Consider the following 15,776-nt stretch of genomic DNA (forward strand, 5'->3'; position numbering starts at 1 on the left):
GTCATTTTATATCTCCCTCATCATAAAACAGTGTAGGATGAAGTCATCCTCAATAAATGTCATATGAATGTAGTAAAAATGTGTAATGCAAAACTAAGACACTAATAGTCTTAAGAGTAAAAGAGTCCTTTTTTTAACCTAAATTACTTTGGGGGCTCTTACAGCAATTACTAACAGTATATGTGCATATTAATCACAAAAGATAGAAAGCAGATGTCAAATCAGAAGATAAAAGTAATGATGCTTGGTAGGCTACTGGAAATCAAGCTGTTATATAAATTCCAAGTACCGCCACCACCACCATCATCATCATCATTATCATTGACACTGGCGATTTTTTTTATCTGTCTGTGATACTGGCCACAAAAAACTAAATATTAACTTAAATACATAAATATTTTCCCTAATTCTAGTAGTTGCATTTTCTTCTTCTCTAAATATTTATTATAACCTATTAGACCATATTACTCTGAAGTCTCCTCAATAAAGGGATAAAGTTGAAGAAGGGACAAAACAGAAGCTTTTTGTCGTTGCCTTTGGTAATTTGCTACACACTCAGAAGCCTTATCATGCCATCACCAAAGTTGTTCTTAACCTTTCTGCTAATCTCTGACTTGACCTTCCAAACCTGCCACTTGCTCAAGTTGTTTCCATGTCACTGGCCTCATGTTATCCCTTAAACATACCAAATGTATTCCAGCTTCCCATTTCTTCTCCTGGAACGAACTCTCTGCAGATAAAATTTGACTGCCCCCCAACCCCACCGTTTCCTCCAGTCTCTCTTGTAGCATTTTATTCCTACTGAGTAGAAACCAGCATCTGTCACGTCATGTAGAAATCTGGCATTTGTTAGCTTTGCTCTTTTCTCCCTCTCTCACCACATATGGACCCTTCTCCCCCTGGTTTATTCCCTCCTTCTTTGTATTCATTGCCTACCCAAAATGGAAGAGGCTGTATAACCAATAAAATTTTGCTAAAACAATGGACCAAGGGATGCAGGAGTACACATGGCAATGATCGGAAGATTGAGACAGAAAGAAAATGAAATTACATAAAGTCCTGGTACAACTAAGTCCGGCAATAAATAAGGTTGGCTATTCCTTAGAGTCATTGCACTTGGAGGTGAGCCTTGGTTGCGCATTTTGGAGATCTTAATTTAGCTGATGGCTATGACCCTTCCTTGTTTACTTTCAGCTCTCTCCAGATATTTTCATGCAAAATTAGAAATGGGGGGGAAATCCTGGGAGAGCAGATGATTTATTACCTAGCTCCAGCTGCATTTAGGCTAACCAGGGAACTCTATGGCTGCAGTGCTTGTAGGAAGGAGCACAGTTTCTAAAATTCTTGATTGGGTATTTGGAGACTACTCTGTACCCTTAAAGGAATTATCAGAATAGAAGAGGGCTACTTCTGCTAGCAATCACAGCAGGTTAAATGGAGAAAATGACACCTTCTCACAGCTCGGGGAGAGGAGACATTCTCAAGACAGAAAATGACTACAAATAAATATAGCAAATTCCACAAGAGGTCATCAAACTTAACTAAACTGAAGCCAATTATTTTATCTGCAATTATACAGGGACTCCCTACCACCACCAAGGGAATCATAGTACTGTTTGGAATTTCCTGTTAGAAATTTCAAAAAGGAAGTTCTTGCTTCTAGCATCTCAAGTAAAACAACACAAGGGTTTATGTATTCCCATAAATAAAATTTGTTTCCTCCTCAATAATTTATTTATTTCATGTTCAAACTCTGGAATGCCAGATTGTTATGTGGCAAATTAAGCAGATGATTTGAGACTTACAAATGAGATGAGTGCTTTATTCTTAATGCCAAAATCCATAACAAGGCCAGATACTTATATTTTATTTTATTTGTTTTGTGGTCCTGGGGATGGAACCCAGGGCCTTGCACATGATAGGCAAGCACTCCACCCTGGAGTTACATCCCAAACCCCAGGCAATATAATTTAAACCAATATGAAACTTTTAATTCTAACGAAGCAAGCATAATGTGAAATTTCTTCATTATCTCTCTTCCTAACAATAGTTAGACTTTTTGAAAACTAATTTATTAAGTGTCAGAGACAGTCAATGTTGTATCCTCAGTGTTAATTATAATCATTCAATAAATCCTGAATATCTGATCCATAACTCTCTCTATGATAACCTTTGTAACAGTCTTGTTCACAAAGTTTATGGGATGTAGTTAGTGTGTTACTCATGCATATAAACTCAAGGTGGATATTTCTCTGTTGCAGAATTCAGAAAAGGTTTTTCACTTGCTCAGTTTATTGTGTATGCAAGGTAGAGAACAAATTTGAAGACAGATCTGTCTCATTCAAATGTCTACCCTTGATCAAGCTGCAAAAATGCCTTAAATAGATAATTCTGATTTCTGTTAACTGGCTATGAAAAGTACCATGTAAACTCTGTTTACATGAATTAATCTATTTAAAGGGAATTTTTTATAATCATCATGTTTTTTTTTTTACTCTTAAAGACACAAAGGATAAAGTTCTCCTGTATGAGTCATACCCTGAAATATCTCATGCTTCATAATTCAACTCGGTTTGCACAGTGACTCTTGACTCTTAAACTCTACCTTTTTACTGTCTTCCATTCAGCCTTTCCTCCCTCCTCCATTCTTTGCTTATTCTTTGAGAAGACAATGTGGCAGTCCTTTTCTGGAACAATTAGCTCTGTTTCTGTGCAGATCCAGAGCTATTTTGGGCTGGAGAACACCCACATAATTGATACACAAAGACTGTTCCAGGATATAGCTTTCCTGACCCTGCAGAGAAAGCCTTTCATTTACATTACAATTCAGATTCTAGGCACAGTACTTTTTTCACAGTGACTTTTGCCTGTAAATGGCCATTGCCCTGCCCCACCCTTACCTTGTACACATCCAGCTCTCCACACTGTTGGTCAAAACGAGTGTAGAGGGCATTGAGCATGGTGATGACCTGCAGTGGTGAGCACTGGGAGCAGATGGCAGTGAACCCAACGATGTCTGAGAAAAGCATGGTGACATTACTGAACTTCTTGGCTTGCACCACCTGCCCTTGCCACAGTTGTTGAGCCACCTCAGAGGGGAATATAGAGCACAGAAGGTCTACTGTCTTTTTCTTCTCTTCCTCCAGGGCTTGGTGGGCTTGCTCAAGGGTGGCCTTCAGCTTTCCCAGCCTCTTCTTCAGGCCATCTTGAGCTCGAGCTTGTTCCCCTATCAAGACTACATCCCTCAGTGCATTGTGAATTGGGATGTCTGATAGGTAGAGCCCTCTTCCTGTGAAATCTTCTAATCTGTCCACACAGGGTGACCCCAAGAACAATATTGCACTGGATTCAACAATGTAGATCATCTGGCCTTTGAGATCCATAACCTGCAAAACAAAGGAGAACCCAATTGTTTTGGTTTATTCAAGTTGGCAGCATCTTTCTGAGACAAAAAGAGAGGAAGTACATACAGGAATAATCACTAGGCATTCAAACTCTGTTTTTTAACCTAAAGCAAAAGAACAAAATGCTTCCTAAAAGTTCCAATTTGATATGAGTTCTAAAATGCTTGCAGATATTTGAAGAACATTTTGGTGTATGCACTACACAAAAATTATGATTTCCAATGGACAATTCAAAACATTTTGGCTTCAAGGCTTTCTTACCAAGAAGCATGCTGATAATTTTGCTAATATATTCTTTTAATATTTCCCTTCCTTCTTCCTTTCTTCCTCTTTCTTTCTTTTTTATTCTTTTATTTATTTATTTTTAGTTATAGTTGGACACAATACCTTTATTTTATTTATTTTTATGTGGTGCTGAGGATTGAACCCAGGGCCTTACACGTGCTAGGTGTGTGCTCTACCACTGAGCCACAACTCCGGTTCTTTCTTTCTTTCTTTCTTTCTTTCTTTCTTTCTTTCTTTCTTTCTTTCTTTCTTTCTTTCTTTCTTTCTTTCTTTCTTTCTTCCTTTCTTCCTTTCTTCCTTTCTTCCTTTCTTCTTTCTTTCTTTCTTTCTTTCTTTCCCTTCCTTCCTTCCTTCCTTCCTTCCTTCCTTCCTTCCTTCCTTCCTTCCTTCCTTCCTTCCTTTCTTTCTTTCTTTCTCCTTCTTCCTCCCTCCCTCCCTCTCTTCCTTCTCCCCACACCCTCTCTCTTTCTCTCTACAAGTGATTGAACCTCCCACATCCTGAGCCCCTTTTATGTTTTATTTCGAGAAATAATTTCACTAAACCTGGGCTACCTAAATTGCTAGGCCTACCTAAATTGCTGAGGCTGTTTTCAAACTTGCAATTCTCCTGCCTCAGCCTCCAGAGCTGCTGGGATTACAAGCATGTACCACTATGCCTGATACTTTTGATATTATTTATTGGCTAATCTGGAGTTGCGCTTTTTGTATAATTTGTGGTATCCATGAAAAATATAGTCTTCTTTCCTCCCTTCCTTTTTCTTTTTCTTATCCTTTCTCCCTACCCTACCCTTTTTAAAATTTTTTTTTGCCATCTGTTTTAGCATGCTTTTTTTTCTCTTCCTCTTGTATCATGAGCTACTAATTCCATTTGGTAGATATGGAAGTTAAAAATCCTCAAAGGTAAGATTTTTGCCTTTAAAGAAAGAAATTGTCATGAGAAATCCCACAGAGGTATCTTAAGTCATTATCTTCCAGAGACTTCACTGGGAGAAAGCTGATCCTATAGAAAAAGTAATGTCACTATTTCAACTTTGCCTGTAGCACTTAACCAATGCTGCCTTTTATAAACACAAAACAGAGTACCAACCAGCTAGCACAATGCGGGGTTGGAAGAGGTGATCAAGTTGGACCACAGAAAATTGGTGCACATGTGCACAAATATGTATGTGTGTCCACTGAAGCAATTATTTGCAACACAAATATTCTTCAATGGGAGACTGGTTAAATAAAGTAGAACATGATCATCCAATGGAATAGCACAATTTCCAAAAAAGTGAAATAGATCTATACCCAATAATATGAAAGGATGACCAAAACATATTGTTTAGCAAAAAAAGTAATTTTGAAATAATAATTTTGCTGTAAACAAAAATTTAAATAACTGATATTTTCAAATTTTTGCTGCAAAGAACATCTTTGTGTATTAGTCATTTAAAAACACATATAGATATGTTAATTTTACTATAAAAGTTAACATTAAAGCTGTTTCAGTTTTGGAAACAGTGGTTATCCTGGGGTTATAAGCAAAGACTCTCAGATTTTTTTTTACACTATCAACTATGACTGTAAACTTTCTTTCCTGAAACTAAATAATTACCAAAGTTCTCTATCATGATGTGTCAAAACTCATCCCCTACCACACTCTCTGTAGCAATTAATCATATCTATTAAGTATTGATTAAAAATCAATTTAGTGGTTGGGGATGTAGCTGAGACGTAAAGCATTTGCTTAGCATGTTCAAGGCTCTGTGTCAGGTACTCAACACTGCAAAAAACAAACAAATAAATAAACATTCATTTAGTTACCTCTTACAATATGTGGTTTTTCTTTACTTATTATAAAACAATATTTTTATTATTCAAACTAAATGAACTATTTGGTAATTAAAATAATTTTATATAAACACTTATCTAATTTAAATTTAAATACCCAATAAGGATTTTGAAAGGCAAATTATACTCAATAAATATTTGTGAATTAATGAATCAAGTAAGCAAGTAAATGAATGCAGAAAGGATTTTGAAATCATTACAGCCTCAGAAGGGAGTTGTTTTTAGACATAAATGTGTATTCAAAACATTTGAAGTGATGCAATGGTTTTTAGTACTCCAATATGAAATAACAATTTATATGAAAGATAACATTGTGCTTTCCTTACCCTTGAAGCTTTCTTCACAGAGTTGTCCCATCTCCTCACTCGTATGACAAATTGCATATTCAACATTGTCATGATCCCACTAAAGGTTTGGTTGATTTTGGGAGTCAGAATTTCAAAGTATTCTTCAAAATTTGGCTTTCCTTGAAAGTCCCTCCTGTTCATCAGTCTTCTAATGCCATTGCCAAGTTGCAGAATGGTCAGATCTTTGTCAAACATGAAATGGAATGGGAAGGTCTTACAGAAGAGCGATGCGGGGATCACCAGGGAGGACTGCGGTTTCCCGGGGGACAGAGACGGTTTGGTGCTTTTCACGTGGACAGAGTATAACAAATAGGGCTGATTGACGAATTCCGTGCAGTCACTCCGGAAACAGGGAGGCATCAAGGACACGTCCACTTCGGTCTCATACAGTGTGTGAGCAGCTGCCTTAATGACACCGGGAAGGATCAGGGATGTGATTTTCTTGGGGAAGAAATAGTAAACATTTAAGAAATCATGCTCCTTATCCAGGCATAGAATGGAGGCGTCTTCAAGCCTGCCCTTCTTTTCTGCTTCCTGGCAATGGCTGCTCTGTTTCAGGAGGGTGCTGAAGCTGTTTAAAAAATCTTTCAGGGTGCCTCCAACCACGCCGAGTATGTGTTCATCTTCCTCATAGCAAATTTTAAAGAGCTCTTCACCGAGAGATTCTCTGATGGTCTCCGCTGGAACCCCTGACAACACAGAGCACATGCCACTCCTATTTTCAACCTGGTTTCATTTGCTTATTTAGTTTCCTCTTTATCTATTTCCTCTAAATAAGAGCTCCAACCAAAATCAAATAAGTAGAGTCAAATTATCAATACCGCTTAGCTTCTAAAATTCTGGTAAAAATTCTGAGTAAAAAATCCTCAGATTATCTTTTTAAATGACCAATTTAGTGTAATAAACTACCTTTTAATCTCTCTTAACTGTAAGACAACAATTAGAATCTCAGGATTAAGTCCACTTAGGAAAAAGCCTTCCCATCTCTCCATTAATGACAAAAACCTTATGAAATGCCTCACCTCCTGTAGTGTGTCAAACACTGGAATCAATTTAATATCAATGGCGGTGAGACTCAATTTTGTGTGGAGATAATTATAAAGCATTTTTTCCCTCTGAGCAGAATGGATCCTTGTTATTTAATATTACCTGGATGAATATTTGCTTGAAATATATTATTTACTTTCTACAGCTTCTACTTCCCAAACCTCTGTGTACCACATTTTCTCCTCTGTGATGTAGGAAAAATAACACTAACCACTTCAAGACACTATTGTGATATGTGGAGATGATGTTTAGAATAATATCTGGCTCCTAAGATGGGCTCAATATAAATTAGCCATTATTATCATAATTCTGTACAAATTGTACTTTTAGAAAGAGGCAACCTCTTGGTCCATGTATTCAAATTTGAAAAAGGCAGTACAATAGTCACTCCTCTATTTTTTCCCCCAAGCTAGTTATTAACGTGGGAACACAGAAAACCCTTTCTCCCATGATTGATTACAACCTTTAAAAACATTCTTTATTTTACCTTGTTGAGCAGAATTTCTTGTGTATAAATTAGAAATGCTTGGGCTCAAGACCAAAGCCTGTGAATGTTTGTAAGTCAGTTTCCCATCTAGCCTTATCCACTTCTCAGTCAATAATGATGGTAAAAAGAGGACATGTTTGAGATCAAACAATAACATATAATACATCACATTACATTAACACAGTGTAAAATATTGACCACTTCACCCACAAGTAAATATAAGTATTTTTAAGAAAATATTTCTATTACCTGCTGCAATTGCTTGATCTGCAATTATTTTTTCAAAGTCTTCTCTTTCTAAAAATCTCCTGGAAATAATTCAATATCTTAAATTATAAAATGATACATGAATGCTAAAAATCCATATTATAGGAAACATATAGAAATTATGACAGGTAATAGCTTTGTAGAGACAAATATTGTCTAGCAACTTTGCAAGAACAGAGCAGTGACATGTACAGTCCAAAGCAATGTTGGGAAAGTCCAAACTATATGTGAACTACATGACATAGAGTATTTCCTCATCTTTATTAAAGCATATTTGCCTTTGATGTTCATTTTACATAGACTAATACTAAAGGAAATATGCACTTACAGAGAACCAGGAGTGTAACCTGCTCAAGAAGAGGTAATGAGGGCTGAGATGTGACTGAGTGGTAAAAAGCTTGCTTAGCATGTATGAGGCCCTGGGTTCAGTAACCCCAGCCCTCCCACACAAAGATAGTAATAAATCTTGAGAGTTTTCTTATCATCTATCTAAAAAAAAATCCACATAATGAGGGATTTTACTTTTAAGTATCACTGTTGCTTTGCTGGTTTTTTCTTAAACAAATACACAGTATTTCTTGCTTTTTGGGTTTAGAGCTCTACATATTTATCTCAGACATCATCAAATTATACTTTTATTCTTACTCTGGTATAGAAAATTAGTAACCAGAGAAATATAGTATTTAACCAAACTGCACTTATTTTTATAGCACAGAAATTGATAACCTAATAGCAGACATTCTGATTAATAAAAAATATTTCAGTAATTTCAACAGGATAACCTGTCAATGTATTAAGTTTTAGTGTGGTCCTTATGTCACTCAGGTAGGTCGCTCAGAGAGCTTTTGCTTTGTTTCTTCTTCTGGGATCTTCTAACTAATCATAGCATCATTTGTATGAATTCATGGGGGGGAGGGTGAATTTCTGACACCCATGATATGATTATAACAAAATCTAGTAAGTTACTGAAGCATATTAAAAGACACCCAAGGTTCTATTTGTGGTTCAATTTGCCATTAGATGAATCAAGTTTACAATCAGGTAAATTTAAATTTTTAAATATAATTTCAATATAATGTTGAGAAGTTTTCACAAGGAAATATGTTTAAGAGGGAAACTGGCCAGTTCAGTAATTTGTCATATAAAGGTATACTAGTTATAACTATTTACAATACTAGGAAAAATATTTTATCTAAATGGGTTGAAAATCACCCTATGATTTATTCATGTATGCATGTATATACATATATGAATATGTGTGTATGTATTATATGAAATTTGGATCTAGAGATCCCCAAATATTGTTAGATATTTGTCTATATTAATCAATTCTTGGATTATTTTTTCTTCATTTATGCAACTTCTGTTTTTTTTCATAAAGAATGAGAGCAGATTTCCTCACCCTGTGCTTGCCCTCCCTTCCTTCCTTCCTTCCTTCCTTCCTTCCTTCCTTCCTTCCTTCCTTCCTTCCCTCCTTCATTCCTTCCCTCCTTCATTTTTTGTATCAGGGATTGAACCCAGGGGAACTTAACCATTGAGCCACATCCCCAGTCCTTTTTAAATTAAATTAAATTAAATTTATTTATTTTTAATTTTGAGACAGGGCCTTGCTAAGGTGCTGAGGCTGGCTTTGCTCTTGGGATATCCCGCCTCCACTGCTGGAGCAAGCCGCTGTCAACACTGCAGTTTCCTAGCACCCATGATACGAGATGTGAACAGAGGTTAGTTTGTCCAAAGAGCACATAGTGCAATTCATGCACCTGAATTTCTTCAAAATTCATCTTCAAAAAATACAAGCAGTCATAATCACTTGCAAATGCATGTATGCAACACACACACACACACACACACACACACACACACACACACTATACATACTCTACCCATGAATTCATATAAATGATGCTATGATTAGAAGATCCCAGAAGAAGAAACAAAGCAAAAGCTCTCTGAGCAATCAACATGGGTGACATAATGACCACACTAAAACTCATTCTCTGAAACAGGAGAAAGGTAATGGTAGTGGGGTGGGGATGAAGAACTTCAGTCAAGGGCAATTTCCTGTTTAATATATTGGGTATTTTTGTTGTTGTTGTTGTTTGTTTGTTTGTTTTTCAAGTTCCAGAAAATAATAAGCCACATAAAAAAAGGTTAAGTTGTGTATATCCATTGGCAAACAGAGAACAGTGAAAATGATATGTGACTTGTCGATGAGCAAGTGAAGGAGAGAAACAGAAACAAAAAGAGACTGCCCAAAACTTAAAAAAAAAGCAGAGCAAAGAAGAGCCATTTTGCTCATCCGCAAAGCAATCCTAGGATTAACAATCCAATTAACAATTGTTAACAATTAACAATTATATCATTTAAAAGGACAGTTATCTTTTTGTCCTGTAAGAAATAGGGAAAGTGGTAAACTGGTTTTTAAGATTTCCAAATAAAATGATTGTTGTTTATTAAGTTGTGAGATTTATTTTAAGAGATATGGCCCTGGGAACACATCCTTTCTGCATATTTGTCTGTGGTTGTCAGAATATTTCAGGATGCAAAGCCCTAAGAATAAATTTCCAGTGAACTGGCTGCCAAGGACTTAAGCAGACAGACACAGTAGCAGGGCAAGAATGACTTGTGGCTATCTTATCAGTCTGACTGAGAATTAAGGTCAGAGGCCTCCTGGAATGCTTTTCATATCACTCGTGTAAACAAAGCTTCTGTCAGACACATAGATTCACACTCTCTCCTTCTGAACCTCTCCCTGACCCCATCTTGGCTTATTTCTGCTGCCTGTAGCCTGGGACCAGTCAGTCAGCCAGGAAAATTAAGCCCAGATAATCCACAGGACAGATTATCCACTCTTGGGTAGGAGATAATATGAATGCATTTATAAAATATCCCAATGATGGTAACTGCTTTGCAACATTCCAGTGTTCAATTGTGCAAATATAACTCAAATATTTATTGTATTATTGAAAAAATTAAGTTATCCTTGAAATTTCAAGGTTTCAGAAATAGGGCTGATCAAATTATTCACCAGCCATAAAGGTGCTGAGAAATGGATACATGTCAGCTTAAAAAAGAAATGTTGCCTTACATTAAGTCTCCTTCAAAATTTTTTCAAGGAAAATTTTAAAAGAGAGTATACACATACACACAGAATATGATCATATTCACCAGAGCAGCCAAACTGGTTATGAGAATGCTGATACTGAAGAACTTCCTTAAGAATTAGTAAGTAACTTAGCTTCTTCCCCAAGCCTGGATCCCCTTCCTCTTACCATCTTGATACTTCTACCTTCTCTGATACATTCGCTAAAGATTGAACATTTTGAAATATGTGTGTTAGGGTAAGAGTGCCCGCTAGCACACTACTTGGACCTCTGTTCTGATTTCTTTCTGTCTATGCCTTATCAAATATTTTGCTAAATACTTCCTAAATATTTTACACATAACCCCTTAGTATATATGAAAGTATAAACCTTATGGGAGCTTGTTGATAGTAGAAGTATATGGAAACATGGTTAAAATCATGAGCTGTAAAAAAAAAAAAAAAAAAAAAACCCAAGCTGAATTTCATACTCCTACAAAGTTGTAAAATCCTAAAACTTTTGCATAAACCCTAATTTAGTCTTCTATGAAATGTGAAAAATAAATGCACTTACTTTCAAATTAGTAGCTGCTAAAATACTTAGCCCATTTCTGGCATATCATAATGATTCATTAAAGGTTGATGCATGCAGTAAGTACTGGCTACTTTCAGTCATATTAGTAGTTATAACAGGGAGTTCACAGAACTAAAGTGGTTCAACTTACCTGCTTTCTTTTATTTTATGCTTTGCCAATGTTCTCTGAAGTGCAAGGTTCAGCCGTTCAAACTGAAAATTGAAAAGAAATGTTTTAAACATTTCCTTACCTAACAATTCATTTGAAAAATGCAGATTTTAAAAATCATTCTGAAGGTTCTAAAAAAAGAGAAACTTTCTTGCCTGAATGATTTAATATAGTAGGTTTACACTTTGGAAGCTGGGACTGGGTTGCTATGTGTTCTTCTAACTTGGGAAGAAACAATAAGCTCAGACTAATGTGAGTTTGGCTGTGAGGTTGAACACAGGCTTTGCCTCTTTAGCCATGATATCACTGACAGCCACAGGACAATAAAGCTGAGTCTGAATCTAAACAAAAGACTCCAGTTTGGTAATGTCAAGTCTTCTATAGAATCCATAGGCATCACTCATTGGTTCAGGAAATTCCCCTAGATGCCCTGCCACTATTTCAACCACAGCATCAAATAACTCATTATGTCTCTCCAGTATAGTACTAATGTTTTTTTATTGGACTTTTATACTTTCTTCTTTAGGAAAATGAGTTCTGATCCAAAATGGAAAAGCTGGAATGCACTTGCTTCACCAAACTCAGCTACAGTAGGAATAAGGACCATTCCTCCTCCCTCTCTTATAAGGGCAGCAAAGGTTAGAAGAAAATGACCAATTTTTTATTCCCTGCTGGCAATGAGAAGATCATGAAACACCAAAAAGGGTCTTGACTGAAAGACACAAAGGGATAGTCCTGAGGAAAAGGAAGAAAAAATATTCTGGTGACAGAATTGTTTGCATTTCTCTCCTCAAAACCATAATCAGGAGTTCCTGATTTAGGATAGTTGTAGCTCATTGATAGAGCACTTACCTAGCAAGTGAAAGGCCCTGGGTTTGATCCCCAGTGCCAAGAACAAAACAAACAAAAAACCTTCTTGATCAGAGCAGCAATTCATATATAAACAAGATAATTCAACTTAGTTTAGTTTGGAAATAATTTGTAAGAAATTCTAAGAGTAACATTCTATACTTGACTATAACACTTCTCTAATAAAATTTTACAGATTGAGCATTCAAGACTTTTGAATAGTGAACAGAAGGAATGTAACTCATTCATTCAATAAATATGTATATTCTATCTACTATGAGCAAGTGCTATTCTAGGTTGTACACTCACCCCAGTGGAAGAGATAGGTAATAAAAATTAAAAAAAAAATGAGTAGCAAACACTATGAAGGAAAACTGAGACCTCATTCACAAAGGCAGCAACCCTGAATTATTTATGAAACATTTTCCATATTAATATATTTTGCAGAAAGAAAGAAATCACTCAAGCCCATGATTTCATGGATTTATATCCATTTCAACACTCTGTTACTAGTAATATCAAGGTAATGTTCTGCTCTTCAGAAATTCAGCTTTTTCAGCACTCTGGATGATGAACCTCATGTACTGTCCCACCAGTAGAACTAGTAGCTGTGTTATGAATGCACTCTGAATGAAATTTTCATGAATAATTACGATTTAAGGCAACATGGATGTGACTTTGGATGACCAGAAATTCTGACTTTCGATGGTCAGAATTTCATTGTCATAGTTTTTGGATGTCACTACTTCAATTGGTTTTTCACTTGTATACGATTTTTAATAGACCAAGTATACTTTAATTCATAAGGGTAAATTATAACATTGCTTCTTTTATTTCTCCTTACAACCCAATATTCTGGAACATATGTAGAACCTCATGATTCTCTTCATATCCTCTTCTTCTCTAGATCTGTGATATGGGGTAAAACCATTTATGTGAGCATATCTAATGTAATTGATTCAATTCAGAAAACGGATCAGATTTTCTACAACTAAGGCTCAAACTCCATTAAAGCTTCTTAGACTCTATGCCTGAGGAGCTCACAGGATTATCAGGGGGCAACATCTATGAAAAAAATAAACAATATAATAGTAAAAGACCAATAAATGTTTGAGATGCAAAGAGTTTTTCATGACTCCAATTATGTTTTTTATGTTTAAATTGGTATTTTAACTTTATGTGCTTTCATTTTTTTTCAGACAAAAATTACAAATTTGGATGTAACGATCAAGACCTTTTAAACTCAAATATTCCACTACTCTGGAAGAACAGCTCCCATTGTAAATTTTCTAATGATAATGAATTTTAATACTTGCCATCCCTCACAAAAACATAATCAAAGAGTTAAATCTGATTACCTAAAATAAGAACTATGATGTCAAATACTATTTTGAATTTCTTCCTTTGGATTATTGATAGAACTGAAACTAAAACAGGCTGAACATTAAATCTGTCAATTTGAAAAAGAAACAGTAAAAAATAGAGGTATATATCAAAGACAAGCAGATGTTTGGACAGCCAATGATGAAATTCAGATTGATTAGTACACTTTTCAACTGTTTTCATCAATGGGGCATTTACTGTCATATGGTAAATGACCTCAGATGGAGAAGAAGAAGAGTCATACTTCTTCCTACTATAATTCCTATAGCCTTGTCCTCTCTGCTACATGACACTAGTCAATTCTTTGAGTATTTTTGTGAGTTCATGAAAAAACAACACAGTTTATTCAAAATAAAGAGAAAGCAAAAATATAACTTATATTTCATATTCCACCCTGGCATTTCAGAACATTTCATTAGGAAAAAAAGTAGGGCAGTTTATAGTGGCCCACATGTCTCAAAGAATAACAGAATTCACACAATCCCGTGACTTCTCCAAGAGAGAGGGAGAGAAATGGAACATGCACATCCATTGAAAAGATTTCAGAAGGCCACAGAATCTCTAGCTTTGACAGTTGTTGAAGGTATTTCCAATAACTTTAAAGCCAGCTTATAAAAACTCAAATGATGATTGCTTCTTCACATGATAGACACCTAACAAAGCTATAAGGAACACAAAGAGCCAGGGAAATGTGACACAACTGAAGAACAAAATAAATGTTTAATAACCTACCATCAAGAAACAAGGAACTATGAATTACTTGACAAGAAATTCAAAATAACAATGTTTGCTCAGTAAGCTATAAGATAGCACAAATAGACAAAGTCAAGAAAACTTTGTGAACAAATGGAGAATAAAAGAAAAGGAGTAGAAAATGTAAAAAATGAATCAAACAGAAATTCCAGAGTTCAATAACATATTAACTAAACTAACAAATTCAATAAAGAGTTTTAGTAGCAGACTTGATAGAGCAAAAGAATCTGCAAATTCAAAGACAAGTCATTTGAAACTACTCATTAGAAGATCAAAAAGGAAAAAGAATGAGGAGAATTTATGGGCCTTTTGGAACACTATCAAGTGAATCAGATTGTTTCAAAAAGAGATTCCAACATGTATATATTCTTAATGTAGCACTTCAAAATTTATCCAACAAAATATTAAAGCTAAAGTGACAGAACTCAGGGAAAGGATGGAAGCAATCCAATTTTCTCATAATCACCATCTGTTCACCTCTGCGCATTTCACTCTATGCTTGGAAATAAGAGTATTAACCACTTCTCAGACTATGATACAAACACTCCCTGAGAAGGGCTATATTTCTCATCCTAGTCAAAGCTGGTTGTCTAATGACTGAAGAGGAGTGAACATAATTAAATATTTCCATTTCAATGATAATAAGCCAAAATACTATAGTGATAATATAATATTTGTAGTAAGCTCCCTCAACTTTCCTCTAGTTCTGATGCATCTTCCTTTAAGCATCAATTTGTCTCCTCTTTCTCATTCTACCCTTATTTTTAAATCAGTTACTGCTCTAACCACTGAAAGCTGCTTGATTTCGGTTAAGTCACTAAATTTCTCTGATACTTCCTGCCTGCAGGTGGAGGGAGTTTTCTTTGAAATTCCTTTTATATCTAAATGTCAGTGAGTCTGGGTTCTTTGGTGCTCTGCATCAGTAAAAGGTTGATTTTTTATTAATTAAAATTATCAACATATTATGATAGCTGAATTATGACTATGTCAGTGTTCAACTTTATAGATTAAGTGAGTTTATATAAACCTATGAATATCGAAAAGGGATGAAGATATCATAAGGATTTTCAACTGCTCTTCTCTTTAGCCCTGCAGGGAGAGAGGAGCTCTCCACCTCCATTTCTTAAATATTTGACTTCCTTTGGTAAATACCGTGTTCTAAAGTTTCCTTTCACCCTCTCTCTCTTCAAGATAAAGAAATTTTAAACATTTTATTGGTGCATTATAATTACTATAAATAATGATGGAAATCATCATTACATATTTGAACATGCACACAATACAACAATATAATTT

General features: G+C 35.4%; 1 protein-coding gene across 4 annotated transcripts in view; it reads right to left on the reverse strand.

Moving 5' to 3' along the window:
• Positions 1-15,776, reverse strand: part of Gucy1a1 (guanylate cyclase 1 soluble subunit alpha 1) — a 64,705-nt gene that overhangs the window by 11,722 nt on the left and 37,207 nt on the right. For all 4 annotated transcript variants that reach the window (XM_078021975.1, XM_078021977.1, XM_078021976.1 and 1 more), the window contains 4 exons: positions 11,478-11,539; positions 7,653-7,711; positions 5,849-6,558; positions 2,901-3,386 (listed from right to left, as the gene is read on the reverse strand). In XM_078021975.1, coding sequence (XP_077878101.1) covers positions 2,901-3,386; positions 5,849-6,558; positions 7,653-7,711; positions 11,478-11,539 — 1,317 coding nt within the window. The remainder of the gene's footprint in view (positions 1-2,900; positions 3,387-5,848; positions 6,559-7,652; positions 7,712-11,477; positions 11,540-15,776) is intronic.

The sequence above is a fragment of the Ictidomys tridecemlineatus genome, chromosome 9 (genome assembly GCF_052094955.1).
Source record: "Ictidomys tridecemlineatus isolate mIctTri1 chromosome 9, mIctTri1.hap1, whole genome shotgun sequence".
Lineage (NCBI taxonomy): Eukaryota > Metazoa > Chordata > Mammalia > Rodentia > Sciuridae > Ictidomys > Ictidomys tridecemlineatus.